The sequence below is a fragment of the Photinus pyralis genome, unplaced genomic scaffold (genome assembly GCF_008802855.1).
Source record: "Photinus pyralis isolate 1611_PpyrPB1 unplaced genomic scaffold, Ppyr1.3 Ppyr1.4_LG2, whole genome shotgun sequence".
Taxonomy (NCBI): Eukaryota; Metazoa; Arthropoda; class Insecta; order Coleoptera; family Lampyridae; genus Photinus; species Photinus pyralis.
In genome coordinates this window covers 23,289,411-23,309,574 of record NW_022170403.1, presented here as the reverse complement: position 1 = coordinate 23,309,574, position 20,164 = coordinate 23,289,411, and the positions used below count along the sequence as shown (strand labels likewise).

The 20,164-nt window shown below is 34.4% G+C and overlaps 1 protein-coding gene across 1 annotated transcript in view; it reads right to left on the bottom strand.

The window, feature by feature from the left end:
* The window catches only part of LOC116164642 (prominin-1-A-like), a gene marked incomplete at its 5' end in the record, with an annotated part of 44,717 nt that extends 26,733 nt beyond the window's left edge, over positions 1–17,984 (bottom strand). The window contains 2 exon segments of the mRNA XM_031478842.1: positions 4,523–4,693; positions 17,846–17,984. Of these exon segments, the coding sequence (XP_031334702.1) occupies positions 4,523–4,693; positions 17,846–17,984 (310 nt within the window).
* Positions 17,985–20,164: the final 2,180 nt, after the last annotated feature.

Sequence of the window (20,164 nt, the reverse complement as noted above, 5' to 3'; positions counted from 1 at the left end):
TATGCACCGAATTATTGCACGAATTGCAAAATATGCAGTCGACACCTTACGATAGGCAATGCCAAAATTTGGGTTTGATAGATTCAAAATTGACAATGCCTTTTTGACTTCTTGACCATTTGTGATATGATTTTAATGAAATTCCACCAGATCTATCCGCAATTTGTTGTCCATTGAGAACAGATTTAAGGCGACCGCCAAAATTAATAGTTGGAGAAGATGTATATACTACTTTACTAGCAGGAAGTAAACTGCAACGGTAGTAAAACAATATTAAGCGCATTGTTGGCAAGGTTGACGTATTCAGCATTTCTACATACTAACATAATTGACATAGGTTAAGGAAAATAAATCCATGATATAAATAGCATGTAAACGCTTACAATAAACATTATCAAAAATTTTGTTTGTAAACCTGTTTAGTTAAGTGATGTAATTAAACCTATAGTTATAGTTATTACTTTAGTTATTTATTTTCGCCGCTAGAGGCCATCCGAATGTTATAGGTTTCGTTCACAATGGTTTTTTATTTTCAACTCCGGAAGTTGTGCAGGTGTTCTCCATGGTAATTCTAAAAAGCAGTATGCGGATCACTCTGTAATTGGGCGCAAGCCAGTTGAGGGACCCAGAACAAGAGAGCGATAATAAATAAATAAATAAATAAAGATCTGTCTGTTTGTACTCTCATTTCCGGCAAACCGGCCGAACTGATTGGTGCCAAATTTTGTACAAATATTCTTAGACATAAAAGATATTGGGCAGGTGTGCAGGTGGTATCTGGGCTAGCGCTAGCCACAGCACATTTTTAGAGCCTCTGAGGCCGAGATGTCTGACCATTTATATCATACGAACTACAGTGTCAAGTCGTCAACCTGGCGACATCTAGGTGTCAGGTCTTCTACTGTGATTGCTGGTTTTTGAGTGGAGAAGGGAGCGGTTTTGAACAATCAAAATAGTGGCATGTGGTGTGTGCGGTAATATAAAAAGGGAAATACAGAGACACCTTTATTACTGCTAGAAGAGTTCCTCCCTTGCCGTTGCCAGTTTGATTTTTAAATTTAACATACCTCAATCTTAACTTTTCGGGAATTGATAAGCGATCCAGTGCCATCTTTAGGCATGGGCCCGCCGGGCCCGGGCCCAGGGCCCTCAGGTACGGTTAGATTTAGCGTAAGTAGGTACTGCTGTCTACACTACCGAGTATTACTTCGCTATCCGTGGTTATGTATCTCCAAGATGTACATACATCTTGAATTGTCTGCATATAAAGTCATATCTGTGACAGATTATTGCCATATTTTGGGGTTTTCTAAACAAATTAAAAATGTGAATAACATGCAATAACACAGATTTGAAATACAGTACTTCAATAAATAAACGGCCTGTTCCAGCAAATCTAAAAATTTTACAAATCTGTAATCAATAAAGAGCGCCGAAAGTTGTAGGTGCGGGTGCGTGAGCGTCAAATAATTTTGAGGATGTAATTAATGATTTTGCGCATAAAAAATGCAGAAAAAAGTCGCTTATTTCTATGTAATTTCTATGTAATGTATGTCTATGTATAGTAGGCTATAGGCTTTTAAGTTATACCATTGAGTACCTTTACTCAATGGTTATACATTTATCTTTTTGTATTCCACAATAAACATTTTTATTTGTTTTATGGTTTTAATTTGAACTTGTTTCCAAAAAAGTAATCTTAGCAAGGAAGCTCTCAAAAGTGCCATTTTTCAGCTTTCAACAATTTGTCGAGAGGGCCCCTAAAACAAAAAGTGCCAGGGGCCTAGACATAGGTAAAGACGGCACTGAAGCGATCTCAAGGCCTCAATCTTAGGGCCAATAGAAAATATCAACGGGACCATTCCTTTTCGGTCTTGTGTCAGTTATTGGTAGTCGTAGTGGTCTTATACGTTTTATTTGCACTTTATAAAAAGAAAAGTGGTAGTTGAGTACGTATAGAATACATAAGTACACATTTCGGTTCGTTGACTTACGATATAGTTCATCTGCCGTGTCCAGTTGGCGAAGAAAAACGAAAGAAGAGAAATATATTTTTAGTTTTGAAACATTATTGAGGCACGTTTATTTTTTACATTCTTTTTTAATCCTTATGGAATTCTGATGAAATGAAAATTATTAAATGATAGTTATTGTAGTATCTACTTAATAATAGATGGGCGATAACAATTACTGGCGTAATCGAACAAACTTTCAGTTAAAGAGTACAAAGAACTCATTCTCCTGCTATTCAAACGTGCATTTATTGAGTGGTATCTACCCGAATAGTAGAAAAAAATTAACAGTTTAACTTAGGGTAAAAACATATTAATTTGCGGGTTGCGTGCAACTGTCTATGTGTGCGAATAGACAAAATAAATTCTGGGACGAAGAAAAATCTGTTAGTGACCTAAATCGTAGGAAGGCCTTTTATTTAAAAGTGGTAAAATATACGCGATGGAACATTTTCGAGTTGGAGATCCGCTTTTCAAATAAAAAAACGTGATTAATAAACTGACATTAAAACTCATTGCGATAAACAAAGGAATTTTTTTCGGATCGCAAACATCTAACTTTATTAGATAACGCATTGTGCGATACATAAAATTTTGTATACAACGGCATAAAAAGTTTAACAATTAATCGGTGCATTACTCTGCAACTAACCTACTTAATAAATTGGACAAAATTAATATCAACACAACGGATTGGCTTATTATTCCTGTGCATCGCGATCTCGAGTATTACTTTCACGAAATTGAAGCTAGTTTGGTTGAATTCAAGATTCAACGAACTTTTCTTCCGTTAACGGTTAAAGTTTGCATTATTCACGCAGATAACGTTACCAAGGTGGTGCAAAAAGTCAACTGTTTCCATATTTCTAAGGGAACCGGTATTTACAAAAGAGAGATAATATCAATTTGTTACCAGAAGAGAATATCACCCCATGTCTCCCTTGCCTCAGCTTACCGTGCTTAACCAAGGTCATTTTGTTGCAGGTGCATGTAACAAATTGGGTGACCTGTCTCCTGTTCTTTAGTAACTTTATGTTACTCACCAAAGTTCAAGTAATTAGTGAGACAAGCATTACTTCATTGATGCTTTAAACGGTCAAAGAACAGGACCCAAAACTGCACCGAAATCACTCTAAACCAAAGATAAAGAACCGAAACCCTTAGCTTTCGTTTCGGTTTTCTTATCGGTATCTACGTTTATTTTTTTTGCGTTTAAGTATTTATTTATTGGAAAATTAAAACCTTTTTTAACTATTATGAGATACTATGGTGGTTGATTACTGCACGCAAGTTAAAACCGAAATTTCGCGTACATTACATTGTACCTGGGGTTTGCCAACCAGCGGTAACTAACTTTATTCAATAGTTATATCTGGCAGTCGATAGTTTTAAGGTTAAATGTTGTGGTAATTTTTTTTAATTTGTGGTTCAGTGTGGCCAGAAGGTCACTTAAAATTTGGAGATTGTGGTTATAATTTGAACCTGAACGTTATGGCCATGGCGTATTGTGGTTCTGAGACGGTGCAAAGATTATGAATTCGTATGGAAGAGAACGCAATAAAACCGAAGTGTACTACTTTGGAAAGTCGAATTCTTATTACCCCTTGCGACTGAAATTTTAAAATAGTGACTATTTCAATTTACTGCATACGTGCTCTGGCAGTATAACGACGTATGGTCTTGATATACCGGGTGATCGAAAAGTAGTGTGGACAGTTTGAATTTCCCGTAGAACTAAACATTTATAAAGTTGGTAACATAGCTAAATGTCATTTACGTAAAAGCAGTGGTGGATCAATTTAATCACTAATGCATAAATAAACTACCTTCTAAACATGTTTGCCAATTCCTTAAGTAAAAAACATTAAAAACTTAAAGCGCCCAATTTAAAGTGTCTGCAGTTCTTTTTGATCACCCGATACTACCGAATGAACATGCAGTTGGTCCCTTTAAAGTTAAGACGCGCAAATACCTACCTTCTAAATTATAAAAGTGATGTTCAATAATTGTAGCTTCCCCTTTTATTCAGGTATCGTGTTTTATTTACTCGTTCCTCCAAAATAGGTATACCAATAGCGTTACCTGCCCATACAAACTGACAACAATGTTAAGTTTTATGACTGAAAATCTGGAAAAGTAGCTATATATCTGTAAAAGAAAATTGCTTCAGGATTTTACTGCATATAATACCGCGTAATCCTACAGAATATGAATGCAGCGGCGTATTTCAAAATTGCCACTTTGAAAATCAAAGTGGAGCTAGGCGGAAAACAAAATGCAACCCTTTCAATAGAAACAATCATGAAATAAATAAACATACAATGAATTATAAAGCTTCCCCTCGGGTAGTTAAAAATGCTAACTTTCCGCAACATTGATTTTATTTATTATGGCTATAAACACTGAATACGCTATTATATCCTATCATCATTTATGACATCCTTTATGCTCAGAAGAACTGCATACTAAATCGTTTAGTTTTTATTGCAGGCAACCTCAGAATAACTTACCAAGTACCAAAATCCAGCGCCACAGATCGCCGTTTGCCACCTTCTCCGTAAGTGGTACAGCCTCATCTTTGTACATTTTAATTTTATTCTTAAAAGCGTTCGCCACATCTTCAAATGAATGAACTGAATCGAAGAGATTGTTGCGGTATTGATTGAGTACACTTCGAATTTCTGAAATAAAACTTCACGTTACAACAAAAGCTTCACATAAATTGAACTATCTACTCTACAAATAATTGAATTGTCGAACTTGGTGCACTATTTGGGAAAATGTAGCAACTGATCTAATTGCATTGCATAAATACAATTAGCGAGAGTGTCGCCAAAGCGAAGCACATCAAAGTTGTTCACTATACGAGAACGGTTTACATCAATACGAAATAATGTTACGTGAAATTATTCTGCGGGTTAAATTTGAGTATATTCATGTAGCAAAAGGACTTAGACGGCAATTTGTATACCACAGTAATTGTAGGCTATTCTATGAATTAAAAACCGTTCCAGAAAACCGCCCTGTTTCTAACGCGAGCTTTCTCTTTTCAAACAAAAGTTATAGGTACTCATTTGAAAATTGGGTCTTCGGGTTACAAAGTGTCCCCCGCCTACTAGTGAGTGATCTAATTTCGCATGTAGTCAATTGAAAATGTTGCAAATAACAAACAAATATCGATTTAAGTCGATATTATGATTAAATGATTACAAAAAATTCGATATGACGATCATGGTATTCAAGTCTGCAAATTCGATTCCAAAAATTCCGCGGCTGCGGGTGGTGGGAAAATGAGAGTTCCATTACGATCAATAATCATTATTGCAAGTATCATAATATCGGCTTAAATGGTTATTTTTGGTCATTTGCGACATGTTTAATTAACTACATGCGAAATTAGACCACTCGCTAGTAGACGAGGGACACTTTGTAACCCGAAGGCCCAATCCTCAAATGAGAATAATTTTGGTTTGAAAAAAGTGTTTGACAATTTTGTTCCTTAACTAACTCATCGAATTTCGTGGAATTTTTTCCATTTTCGTTGTTCGGCCAAGAATTGCAGTGGAACTTTTTTTTTCGAATTGTCAAAAACTAATTCCAGATTCGTGATTTTCATGTTCAAAAACCCCGAGATACCAAATTTCGAATTTCCTACTAAAGATTGGCTCTTGGGGCGCGATAATTTATTTAGTTTTTAGGAAAGTTGATTTAAAGATCTTTTTTTCTTTTTATTTGGAGCTTATAACAATAAAAAATTGAAATATGGTTAAAATAAAATCGGTGATGTCACGGAGATTTCCTTTAAAACAACTCACTGCTGAATGATGTTATCTATTTTCAATAAACATTAAACTTTATTTAAAATTAATATATTTTACAACTCTGTAGTAACCAATGCCTGCACACCTTTCCTCCATCTAGCTTCTTCTCCCCGCCACTCTCTTGTTACATCTCTCTCTTGGCCACTCAGATCTCCACTTCACGAGGGGGTCGTCGTGCAAGCATCGTCCACAAGTTCGCGCTATATGACAAGGGCTGCCTGGGATTGTGTCCTCCCTACAATCGTCGTCCGTTTTAAGAGGGGAGGGGGACAGTGTAGCGAAAATTCAAGAAATCTCGATAGACAACGAGGCGCCATGACCGATTAATCATCGGCGATAAAGAACGAAGGTGGAAGGTGTGTCGACAATCCTTCCGAGAAAAATGACGTGTATATTCTAGACCGTACCGAAGCGTTCTAGTTTGCTATATAAGGGGGTCGAATTGCGTTTCAGTCAGTTTCAACATCGATGCGTTCTTGAGTGATAAATATTGTAATTACTGTTATGTTGAAAATTGATTGTTAATTAATTGTAAATAAATAAACCACGTAAATAAATTTACTTTACAGTATTAACACTTGTTTTTAAGTAGGAAAAGTGTAGAGGTTCAGCCACGTTAACCAATGGCTAAACCGAGTATTAGACCCCTTATTGCTCTTATTAGATTGATACCACATTTTAACTTGTTTTCCTTGTGTAAAATTTTCTTTATCTTTAGAGTTTATTTGTTAGGCATATTTTTTGTGTAAAATGGACAGATGTGTTCAACGTTCATGGGTTTGGATAACACAATAATTAATAGCATTTCGTTTATGTGATAAGTGCGGTAAAAATAGTGCGGGTTAGGAAAGAATGGAACTGGTTAACGATAACGCGTTGATTAAAACCAGTAGGAAGAAACTGGTACGTTGGTTTTAATGTTATGGTTAATTTGGAGCTAAGAAATGTTACTACAGTGCTAAAGGATGAAGATATTAGTTAGAGAGTCACGTGACCAGTTATCTTAAGCTTCATTTTCGATAGCTTGCCCAATAAATTTAAACAGAAATAGTTCACAGTGTCAAAATCTTTTAAACGAATTAATGATGAGATGAGAATACAGCCTTGTGACAAATAAGTCAAACTATGTAGCTAACAGCTAGCGGAATGAATGTTAATAGTCCGCAGTATCTGCATTTCGAAAGTATAGCATTAACGAAAAAAGCATTAAAACGAGAAAGTGGACAAAAAGCTACCCTTCACTTCTGATTTAGAAGGCAGTGCCACATTTCACGTAGCGGTTGTAACATATTAGACGCTTTTGTCGTTTATATTAAATTAGAATTTCTTTAGCGGACTTTCAAATAGAAAAGCAGCGCTGGAAATGGTTCTAAAAAAACGTAGCAATTTCACAGTCCTCTTCAAATCTAAAAATGTTGCCTACAGTGTCACTTAAACTAACTCATTTATTTATGAGTATTTAATTATTCAAACAATAAGAATTAGTTTTAATAGTTATTTACGTTATAAGTCCGGTAGGTTACTTGTAACAGTACGAGTTAGACATTATGGACGAGGCGACGTTAGGAGCCGAGTCAAGAATGTCTTAAACGAGTACTGTTACAAGTACTACCGGACGTATATCGTAACGTATTTTATTTCATACTGTAAGTCTGTTTTGTGTCATTATTTCATTTCAAAGATTACAAAATTTCATTATATTGTAAAAATCGCATTACCTTGTTTCTGTGGCAACGGCCGTTGCTATAGTTTGTAGTTTGTTGACATTGAATTTTTTTCACTGAAAAATGGACGCTATAAACCACAGATAACGGAGCTCCGTTATCTGTGCTATAAACGTTGTGGGATGTTCCACTGTTCCCGATACAGTCCTGTCGAAATCTCATGAAGCAACCGAAAAGTTGGTTCCTAAGAAGTCGGCCGCAAGGTATGAAAAAGAGTACTAAGTGTTTTGCCAATGGAGGAACGAACATGGGGCGAAACAAGTAGAGAAAAACGTCATGTTGGCATACTGTTTGGATGCAGTAAGTTTTTGAATTGAGATTTTTTTGCCTGGGTTTCGGTGTTAAAGCGTCATGGGGCATGGAAGAGCTCATAGACGGCAGAAAAATACATTGAAGGCTCGGTAGAAGGAAAAGTTAAGATGGCCCGTATGCTACAACTGATACAAGGCGGCGAAAATTTCATTGAAGTTCTACAGCAGAAGGAATCAAACATTACTAACTGGACATCCAGTAATAACCCAGGCGTTAGTGTTGAGGGCAATACAAATTGTTTGATTACAATCAATGTTAATGTTTGAAATAAAGAATTACAGCCAAATTTATGTTGGGGTTTTTAACTAATTGTGTGAAGATGTCAAATTTTATGTATACCTACAAATAATAACAGTCCGGTAAGTGTTGCTTAGCGACACTTACCGGCTCTGATGCTGTAATAACTCACCTACCGGACTCAAATTAATAGTGTAATCGAACATCTACCGGACAGTATGAAATAAATGTAATTGGTGTGCTTATTAACATGACATACCTATTGATTAATGTCAATCTGTCAGTGATGACAGGAGTCAATATAGACATTTAGCAAGTGTCACAGATGCGGCCGGTAAAGTGACGATGCGGCCAGTAAAGTGACAAGCGGCAGGAAACTCTGCCTCTGTCATGGAAACTCAAATTTCCTGACAGAAAGTAGGCATGCAAATGAAGGTTTCAGGACGATTTTAGGTAAATGAATTTGTTGCTTTGGTTTCCGTATTTTTATCTTCGTTCGTATGCGATGTATTCAACTGAAGAAAAACAAAACTTATATAGTAATTTCTTGTAGATTTCTTAAATTACGTAAAGCTATACGGAACATCTCAGCAGTTCGTTATCTACGCGCTTTCAATATTCAGTATTAATTAAAATTAGTAACTTAATTAAATTTTTTCTTTCATACGAAGCGAGAGGGCGGTGCTTTAACTTTATTCGGAAAATCTTCAGCATTAACAACTAAACATTCTGAAAAAGTACTCATATTTCCCACAACTTTTATTCGTCACCGAATTTCTTTTCAAACTTTATTTTTAATATCAAGGGGCACGAAGTATAAGAAGTAAATTAGAGAACTCCCTTTATTGACTGGTAAGTGTATTGCTAAATTGAGTACACTTCTAAAATGTATATATCCAATTACGTAGGATTCGGGTTGACTGATTTAATTACTCCGGGATTTGAATTCTGGTACTCATGTAAATTATATTTCCGTTTCCGCAAATACGCGATTTCCTTACGTTGACGCGGTCTAGCAGCAAAGTGGATACTTTGCAAACAATTGATGAAATATGGAGTATCCTTTGAGCCTCCGAGGCTTGAGTTTCTTTGCCAGTGTAGGCAGGTAAGAATACCAACTACTACGACCGCCATACCTTACTGTCTTTCGACGTCCGTTTTAGATGGAAATGACCTTAACTTTCTGTTTTTAAAGCGACACCCTGTCCCTGTATTTAATTCGAAACGTGGTGGTAAAATTAAACTAAAAAATATACAAATCATCACCTTTGAAGGAATTAATAATTTTAATTAAGTAGTTTTATATATAAATTGAAATTTTATATCAAAATACGATTTTAGGTAAAATTTAATACAAAACTCGTTTATAAAATGACTTTACTTGACTCGGAAATTAAATTACTCTGCCCCAAAGGGGCCTCGTACTTCAGTAATGTGTCATTTTCCTGACTTTTATGTAAATACTATTTTTTCAAGAAGATATTTTGGTTGCATAAAAATAGGCGCCCTTCAGAAGAGATTTTGTCATTTAAAAGTAGACATAGGAAAAAACAATACACATAAATGTCTACTTTTTAATAAATATTTTGTCCATCAAAAAATAAGTAAGGTCTGGTAGCCCTGGGATCTTGGACTATAAAGAACTATGGACCATTTAAAATGCTGGATGTGCCTATCAGATCATTATATGTCGGTAGTTCAGTGAATATAATAATAAATGCATCTCGGTTTCATTGGGAGCATTGTGAATATCCGCCTTTTTCCACATAAACATCAGAAAATACAAAGTGATTTTCAGAAAAATGAAAATGCAAAATGATTCTCAGAACTTGTCATTTTAATACGAGGATGCTATCATTGCTCTGGATACCCACACTCACACATACAACAATGGCCGTTCGCTCCTGTGCGAGTGTCGAGCATTTTAAAATCTGGAAAATGCGATAGCGAGCAAAAACCGCAGGAATTTCAGAATACATCCAATTGTTTTATTTCACTTTCTGACAAATAAAAAAGTTTCTGTCGGACAGATACATACCAGTTGTTTCTCATGCACGCTACTTAGGTTTCATGTAATATATGACATCGGCCCTATAACCCTTCTTACAGGGACTATACAGATTGCCAACGGTAATTTTTGGACTATTGGATTTGCCAAGTTTAAATATGAAACGTTTTTCTAATGATTTTACTTTTAGATATTATGAGAAAAAGTTCTATATAAAAAGTAATTGATATTAGTATTAACAGTTACCAGGGATTCATGCTAAGTTAATACATCTTAAATAGCAAATAAGGAAGAAAAGCTTAACGATCTAGTAATGAAAAACAGCTTTCAACGGTATGCGAAATATTGAGAGAAAATGCTAAATGAAATTCTTTCATTTAACTTTATTTGGCTTTCTTTTGTTAAAACTTTTTTATTCAGAATGCATTAATTTAATGCCTTATTAAGTACATATAGTCCAGTCAAATAAGAAAAAATAAAAACATTAATCGGTAAAGATCTGAATTTTGGTACACATTTTCATTAGTGTTCCCCATTGGACATACTAAAAGTCCCCGTCAAAATCTGTTGTGCTCGAGGCACCATCTTGGAAAAAAGGAGCACTTGTTCAGTTTCTTGCCTATATATCGGCAACAATTATTGATACGGAAAAATTTGAATTTTCTTTCGAAATTGGTTTCTAGTCTATAACTTTTGATTGAGAAGTCTAATCGAAAAAGTACGAATTGTTTTGGATTCTACTCCCCAAAATTAATAAGAAAAAGTGTTTTCCCGAGAAATTTTGGTGTAGTCGATTTTTGGTAAAAAAGGAAGGCACTGCCTTTTTTTGAGCCCGAAAAAAAAATTGTCTCAGATCGACCGGGAAAAAAATTTTCTTATAGAATGTGCCCTGTAGAATCCATAATTTCAAACAGTTCGAAGATTGGGCTACTAGTTCAAAAGTTACAGCCCTTTGAATTTTCTTTCGAAATTGGTTTCTAGTCTATAACTTTTGATTGAGAAGTCTGATCGAAAAAGTACGAATTGTTTTGGATTCTACGCACCAAAATTAATAAGAAAAAGTGTTTTCCCGAGAAATTTTGGTGTAGTCGATTTTTGGTAAAAAAGGAAGGTTATACACTGCCTTTTTTTGAGCCCCGAAAAAAAAATTGTCTCAGATCGACCAGGAAAAAAATTTTCTTATAGAATGTACCCTGTAGAATCCATAATTTCAAACAGTTCGAAGATTGGGCTACTAGTTCAAAAGTTACAGCCCTTTGAATTTTCTTTCGAAATTGGTTTCTAGTCTGTAACTTTTGATTGAGAAGTCTAATCGAAAAAGGATGAATTGTTTTGGATTCTACTCCCCAAAATTAATAAGAAAAAGTGTTTTCCCGAGAAATTTTGGTGTAGTCGATTTATGGTAAAAAAGGAAGGTATACACTGCCTTTTTTTGAGCCCCGAAAAAAAAAATTGTCTCAGATCGACCCGAGAAATTTTGGTGTAGTCGATTTATGGTAAAAAAAGGAAGGTTATACACTGCCTTTTTTTGAGCCCCGAAAAAAAAATTGCCTCAGATCGACCAGGAAAAAAATTTTCTTATAGAATGTACCCTGTAGAATCCATAATTTCAAACAGTTCGAAGATTGGGCTACTAGTTCAAAAGTTACAGCCCTTTGAATTTTCTTTCGAAATTGGTTTCTAGTCTATAACTTTTGATTGAGAAGTCTGATCGAAAAAGTACGAATTGTTTTGGATTCTACGCACCAAAATTAATAAGAAAAAGTGTTTTCCCGAGAAATTTTGGTGCAGTCGATTTTTGGTAAAAAAGGAAGGTTATACACTGCCTTTTTTTGAGCCCCGAAAAAAAAATTGTCTCAGATCGACCCGGAAAAAAAATTTTCTTATAGAATGTGGCCTGTAGAATCCATAATTTCAAACAGTTCCAAGATTGGGCTACTAGTTCAAAGTTACAGCCCTTTGAATTTTTTTTCGAAATTGGTTTCTAGTCTATAACTTTTGATTGAGAAGTCTGATCGAAAAAGTACGAATTGTTTTGGATTCTACTCACCAAAATTAATAAGAAAAAGTGTTTTCCCGAGAAATTTTGGTGTAGTCGATTTTTGGTAAAAAAGGAAGGTATACACTGCCTTTTTTTGAGCCCCGAAAAAAAAATTGTCGCAGATCGTATCATGAAACATTATGTCATTGCTAGAATGCTTTATCGCAAGAAGATTCTGTTCATTTTTTGGTGCTTTTACAGCTTTCGGTGTAGTCATAAAAAAGACGGTCTCCTTCCTATAACTACGATCGTTCTGACGCATTCAACGTGAGATTACAGCTAAAGTATTGGAGATACAAAAAAAATGTAAATACTCTTTTTTATAGGGAATTTCTTCGTATCAGTAATAGTTGCCGAGACATGGGCAAAAAACTGGAAAAGTGTACCGTTTTTCCAAGATGGCGTCTCAAGCGCAACAGATTTTGACAGGGACTTTTAGTATGTTCAATAGAAAGTCCCAATAAATGTGTATACCAAAATTCAGATCTTTACCAATTAATGTTTTTATATACAGTACTATATTCCATTTAAAACAGTTAGTTCGAGAAATATCTCGTGAGCTAATACCCATTTGCTTGTCTGATTTTACGATTGCAGCATATATTTGCTGTCTGCACTATTAATATAATGCCGACTTTAGTTATTATTCACTGTGGTTAGGATACACTGAAAACAAGTACCCGAAAGCACATGAAATATCTATCTAGCAGAAGAGCAAATAACGGTTTGTTAGAAACTTACGCCCTGGCGTTATACAACGAATGTGTTTGAAATTTAACAAGAGAATGGGGAAGTAAGGAAAATATTTAATTTCATTGCTTTAGGGAAAATCATTCCTTTAATTAAGAGAAAGTGTTTCACAAAAATACGAAAAAGTTGCTAATTAAAGTTACAAAGGAACAATATCGGACAGTATCATTACTTGTAAACTAAATCGTCGAAAACATTGAACAGAAGAATAGAATCAAGGGAAAAACTTTTCTTGTACAATCTGCATTTATAATAATTTCGCAGATCCTTCTACCTATAATAGATCTCTATATTTAGTAATTTTAAATAGGTCTAAAGTGGGTGTATTGATAGAGTGCCACAATAGTCCACAAATTGGACATGTATAAAAATTAAAGTAAAGTCGACACGTGATCTTTTGTCCTTATATTGATTTAAACTTTTTGTGTGAAATTTTCCACAATGAATATCCGATCATTCATCTGTGTCACAGGTTGGTCCCAATGTTGATAACATATGAACACTTCATAAGCAGTACCGAAAAGTGGGTGATGATATTAGGCTCTGTAGCATCAGTTTTGGCAATAAGCACCATAAGCATCAGATATAATAGATAATATTATAAAGTATATGGAATGGGTTTGTTGATGAAGGACTCTATTCTTTCAGCTCGGCCTGAAGATGACATTATCGTCGAAATCGATAGCCGTTAGAAAATAAACAATTTTTGAGTCTCAATTAATTTTCATCATATATATGGAATGGGCTTTCGAGAAACAACTTTAACGCTACGGACGGAGGATTATTCAGAAATAAATCCTACGCGAGCATTATAAATTTTATAACAAAACTTTTACAATGACGTGGTTCTGATTCATTATCGAATAATTAATTTAGGATAACTTTATATATGGAGATGAAAATCTGAAAGAACAATGCAGGTGCTGCGGCAGATGTGGGTAATCCGATTATTTGTCTGCCGCCTCAGATGTTGCTTTATATGTTTACTTTTTAAGAGTTTTTGTTTTATCTCTAGAGATACGTACCGAATATTGCGAGGTAGCCGTTTGTTGTCACGCGACATTTGTCTAAAGCTCAAGCTGTATTTTGAGGAAACCTTGTGAAACTACAAAGTTTTATCTTGTGCTTCAATGTACGTTAACACTAATTCCGCATTTACTTCTATCGAATGTATCCGTTTGTCTATTTTATTTTTTCCCTGTTTTTTTGTCCAACTGTTTGCCAATCTCAGATACTGCTCATTAATCACAGAATTTCTTTCTAAATGAATAAAACACGAAAAACTGAAAACCTGCCTATGCTCTTTGGGTAAGGAAATGATCCCACAAACAGCTACGCAAAGCTTCAGGCTGCTTTTGACCATAAATAATTTAGTGCTATTGTGGCCATTTTGACCGTTCGTCTGTCCGTCCGTCTGTACGTCCGGTCGCTACTAGATCTTTATCTTAAGAGCTATTGTTCTACTTTTTTCTCCATTTGGTTCGTTATGGTGTCGACTGTCGAGGTTTGGACCAAGAAAGGAATATTTTCTGCGTTTATTACTAAAAAACTTATAGTAAAAAATCAATTTTTTAATGTATCATAATTTTACACTTGGCAAAAGTGTAAAATGATTCCCCAGATCGTTAATAATTTTGTATTGTCTACCATCTATCTGTTGTCTGTCTGTCTCTTGTCTGCCTGCCTGTCCGTCTGTCTGCCTGTGTGCACGATAACTTACTTATTTCTTTGTGATATTACAAGAATTATAATATTATGAATGTCCGGTTTTCTGTGTTAGTAAATATTCCTCAAACCTCAAGTAACTATTCAGACAAATTAAAAAAAATTGCGCATGCGCCCCCCAGATTTAGTATTTGCGCAATCCAATGTTTGTATTTGGTGCTATTTAAACGAAATTTTGTATGTAGGCACCTCAACTAATACCGAATGAAATAATTTATTTTGGGCCTGCGCAATCCAATTTTTTTTGTTTGTTAAGATATTTAAAGTATATTTTGAATATAGGCACATCGAAAAAAGTAAAACTAATATCAAATTAAAAAATATGTTTTACAAAGCTATGCTGATCTGGTGGGACAGAATCAACCCATTATGGTGTGTTGTAAAATTCATGGATGCGTGAAAATTTCGAGCATTGTTCGGTATTTAGTTGTATCAGATGCGTCTGTTTATAAATTCTGTACTCTAAGATGATTGTTATAAAATCAAATTGAAATGACATGTCAAAAAATAGATTGAGCAATGAACAGTGCTAACTTTTTCTATTTTCAGACGGATTTTTTTGGTTAAATATGGAAATGCGCTTTTTGTAAATCTTTCACTTTTACTTTTAATTTGTTGGTTTTGAAACCTATATTAATAGAGCATATTATTTAAGTTAAAATTTAAAAGATTAATGAAGAAACGTAAAAGGGAGATCTAAGTAAGGGTCATGTTTATAATTACTTGCTTTTAAGGACTATTTGTTTCTGTTTAAGATGCCAAAATAAATATTCGATACATTTAAGAAGTAATGTAAAAAGAATTAGTATAAAATTCAACGTAAAATCTTTCAAGTGGTATAGTCTTCTGGGATTTAATCAATTTTAAAGTTGTGATATAAATGGGAATGTGTAGCCTGTTGAATTTGGCCTAGATTCAAGGTTCGTTTTTTTGTTCAAAAATTTAATTTTTATTCCATAATTTCAATATACCAATCCGCTCAAATTCAAGGGCCCATTTATTGTAGGTACTTTTTCTTTTATATAAAAAGTGTATTAAAAATTGTTCAGGTCTGTATGTAAATGCAGGGTGAAAATGTTGCCTGGAACACTGAATATACCTTCACAACAACGTTTTTTTAAAAGACGCTTTTTATTTTATTCAAAAATATAATAAGTTTGCTACCAATCTACGTACTCTAAATTTGTGATCAGAGCACCACTAGGTACTGTTTATTACATATGTACACTTTTTTGGATATAGCAGCATACGAGTATAAAACTTATTCCAATACATAATCAATTTTTACAGAAAAACTCCAATTAAGGAAAATGATTATGTTAATTGATTTTACGAGTTCACGTTGAAAAAAACTTTACTCTTTTGTTAATTATGTGAAAGCAATGTATTCTATATTTGTTAGAAACGTTAGAGTAAATCTACACGTTTTAAAATTATTTACAGTGGCGTGCGTCTACCGAGGCGTCTACAGATCTAAGAGCAACATCTTTTAATCGAAAGCACTATTTTAGTGAGTTATTATTAAGAATATACTTTTTTAATATATTGGCAACATAAAAAACATGCTCAAACTAATAAAATTATGAAATCAATTAACGAACTATTTCCTTGATTCCTTGATCAGAGTTTTTCTGTTAAATTTGTTTATGTAATATAATGCGTTTTTTATGTTGCTATATCCAAACATGGAATATGTAATGAAAACTAGTGGTTGCCATTTCAACAAAAATATGCTCCCTTTGAAAATGTAGAGGTACGCCACTGGCCACAAATTCATAGTACGTAGACTGGTAACAGATTTTGGATACTATAAAAAGCTTCTTTAAAAAATTTTGATTTGAAGAAATATTCAGTGTTCCAGACAACATTTTCACACTGTACATGCTGTTATATAAACAAAGTCAAGGCGAACGTTGATGTTTCGTACAGACGCCTGAATTAATAACGTGTCATTAATTGTTAGTTAAATTTTTCTCTCAAATTATTTAATTAGTTTGGTAAGGTTTTACGGTTAAACACACAATGATTATTGCGTTTCTAGTTGTATCCAAGCGCTTTGTTTTTCCTTGTAAAAAGTAATTCCTAGAATTGTTAAATCTAGGGCAATTTATCGTTTATTTTGGTATCAAATTATTTAAGTGACAGCTCTGTTTGAATTTATGGGCATTTTATTTGCTTTTGTTAGAAAGTTGATGCAATTTATTAGCGATAAGAGTGCGTTTTAATCAGCAAAAACTGCGTTTTTCGTAGAAAAGTGTTATCTGACTGAGATAAGAGAATCCGGCGTAAAAATTTGGGTCGTGACATAAGGAGGAACAAAAAACGGATGCACGATTGGCTGTTGTGTTGCTACGTGTTCGATAAAAGGAAGAAGAGAATCGAGTTTTGGAAAGTAGGAGAGGGACTTTAAATACTGATTTTTTTTGAATAAATATGATTATTATTATTGTTATATAGTTACGTTCAGACTTTTTGACGTTACTGATAAAGTTGCTGCTCGTAATGTTCGCACTACTTAATAATGGTGGACGATTCTTGTGGTAGGTATCAAATTTTTGTGAGATTCACTTGTAACCGTCATGAAGAAATGTAGAAGCATATTAAGAACACAAGCGTCTCCTTTTTCTGTTTATCATTATTTATTTCGAGTCACTTGTGCGTGTTTGTGTTTTAATTCAAAAATAGGGACGATATAGCTTTCTCTCACTGATTTCGAATAAACCGTGGGGATTTTCTTGAGCCCTCTGACTCATTATCGACTGGACTGATTAGACTATGATTTATGAATGATGTCTTTTAATGTTTATTTAAAATATTATCTCGGGGGGTAGTGAGAAGACAACCTAATATTCGGAAGTCTCACCGTTCGTGGAAATGATAGAAAATCCCTTGAAATTCACCGTACTACCCCTAATAATCCTACTCCTGAAGCAACGCACACAAAATCAAATAGAACTAAATTGATTCTTGCGATCTACAACCACCATTCATTATCCGCAATTATCGCATTGGATAAAAAAACTAATCTGGTTGAAGCGTTCTAAGAATACGTAATTACGTAAGAAGTCGCATTTAATTTGTGATATAACCGCGAAGTAAATAAGGTTAGGTACAGTGTCCTATAATTTGTGTAACTTTAATTTCGGAGACTTCTCGTTCGCACGGAAAGTAAGACAAGTGTAACAGGTGCAAGTTTTTATTATATTCCAAATTACCTGTTCTGGATGCAGCTGTTTCTAACGACACACGCTTGGGTAATCCTTGAAAAGTTCTTTGTGAAATTTCTATTGTTCTGTTAAAATTTTCATTGGTTCCCATTTTCTCTAGTTGTTGAAGGTGGTAGTCCGAAGTAAGCTAGAAAATACGAACCTCAATTATTGATTTGGTATTAATTTTAGAAAGGTGCTTAGCATTCTCGAATAATTCCCACGAAATTAGTATTCTAGTTGGAAGATTTTACATGTAATAGGGTTAGAGATTACAGATAACATTAACTAGAGTAGTTTGTGGCCTGTTTTAAATCATGGAAATGTATGTATTCGGTATGTATTTCATTAGGCTGAACATAACCGGACGTCCCTTTAGGAGTACAGTCCCAAAGCAAGCATGAGATTTTCGATTACATGGATAATGCCTCGTAAAAGTAAATATTAAATTCGTACATTGCTTTATAAACTCCCAAAAATCCTAAGTAAAAAAGTAAGGTGGGTCGTGTAATGATTTCCATATAGAAGGCCATTTCACCCTTCCGTGTGAATTTTAGGGTTTACGCATTTTTGTATCGAGTAGCAAAAAACAGCTTAGATATTACAAATGTTCATCTTCACCACAACAAACAACCTTCCACCGTTTATTAGGTCCAAATGTAGTTCCCTCGCCGACAAACAAGTAAACATTCTATATCACTTCTCATGTCGTCGTCTAACCGATACCCAGATTGGCCTGGAACAGTCTATTCAGGTCTCAGCAAATGGTACTTATATTTCAAATCTTATATTGCATTCCATACAATCACGTCATACCGTCTTCATCAATTTCTTGAGTGCGATAACAAAATATTTCTGTCTGACGTCATTAAATACTCTCCCCCTACCCATATTATTTGCCTTCTGATGGTAGTATTCAATCATTCGTGTAATTATTTGCTTAGAGTCAAGTATAACTGGATTCTTACTCCCCATCATCCAACCGACCTCCGACGCATATTGACCGTTCTTCATTTCTGGTGCCAGGTTATAAAGTCTTCTCTTCTTGGATTTTCTGTATTCGGAATCCCTCACATTTTTCAATTTCAATTTTCAATTCCTGTCCTCTAGCAGGTCTAATAAATCTTTTTTCCTACGCCGTTACTCTAACCAATCTAGTACAATTCGTTACTCCTTTCATCTCTAGCTCTTTTGGATTTATTTTTCGAATATTCTCCTGTGAGATTTTCTTTAACGGTGAATTTACCTAAAAAAACTTAAACGAAAACGCTCAGAAGCTAATGCTTCTCTTTTAGTTGGTAAGTGCGTTCCATCCAGAATGTTTTGTTATCTTGTGAAAATTGGATTGAATATGAATTCGTCTCTCTCTCCCTCCCAAAAAAGACCTAAGATCCATTCGATTGCACCGTGATTAGTTTATCCTTGAACTTTAACATCAAGGATCTTCAGTTCACTATTCTTATAGAATGTGGCCTGTAGAATCCATAATTTCAAATAATTTTAAACAGTTCCAAGATTGGACTACTAGTTCAAAAGTTACGGCCCTTGAATTTTTTTTCGAAATTGGTTTCTAGTCTATAACTTTTGATTGAGAAGTCTAATCGAAAAAGTACGAATTGTTTTGGATTCTACGCCACAAAATTAATAAGAAAAAGTGTTTTCCCGAGAAATTTTGGTGTAGTCAATTTTTGGTAAAAAAGGAAGGTTATACACTGCCTTTCTTGAGCCCCGAAAAGAAAATTGTCTCAGATCGAACCCGGAAAAAAATGTTCTTATAGAATGTGGCCTGTAGAATCCATAATTTCAAACAGTTCCAAGATTGGGCTACTAGTTCAAAAGTTACAGCCCTTTGAATTTTTTTTTCGAAATGGTTTCTAGTCTATAACTTTTGGTTGAGAAGTCTGATCGAAAAAGTACGAATTGTTTTGGATTCTACGCACCAAAATTAATAACAAAAAGTGTTTTCCCGAGAAATTTTGGTGCAGTCGATTTTTGGTAAAAAAGGAAGGTTATACACTGCCTTTTTTTGAGCCCGAAAAAAAAATTGTCTCACATCGACCCGAAAAAAATTTTCTTATAGAATGTGGCCTGTAGAATCCATAATTTCAAACAGTTCCAAGATTGGGCTACTAGTTCAAAAGTTACAGCCCTTTGAATCTTTTTTCGAAATTGGTTTCTAGTCTATAACTTTTGATTGAGAAGTCTGATCGAAAAAGTACGAATTGATTTGGATTCTACGCACCCCAATTAATAAGAAAAAGTGTTTTCCCGAGAAATTTTGGTGTAGTCGATTTTTGGTAAAAAAGGAAGGTTATACACTGCCTTTTT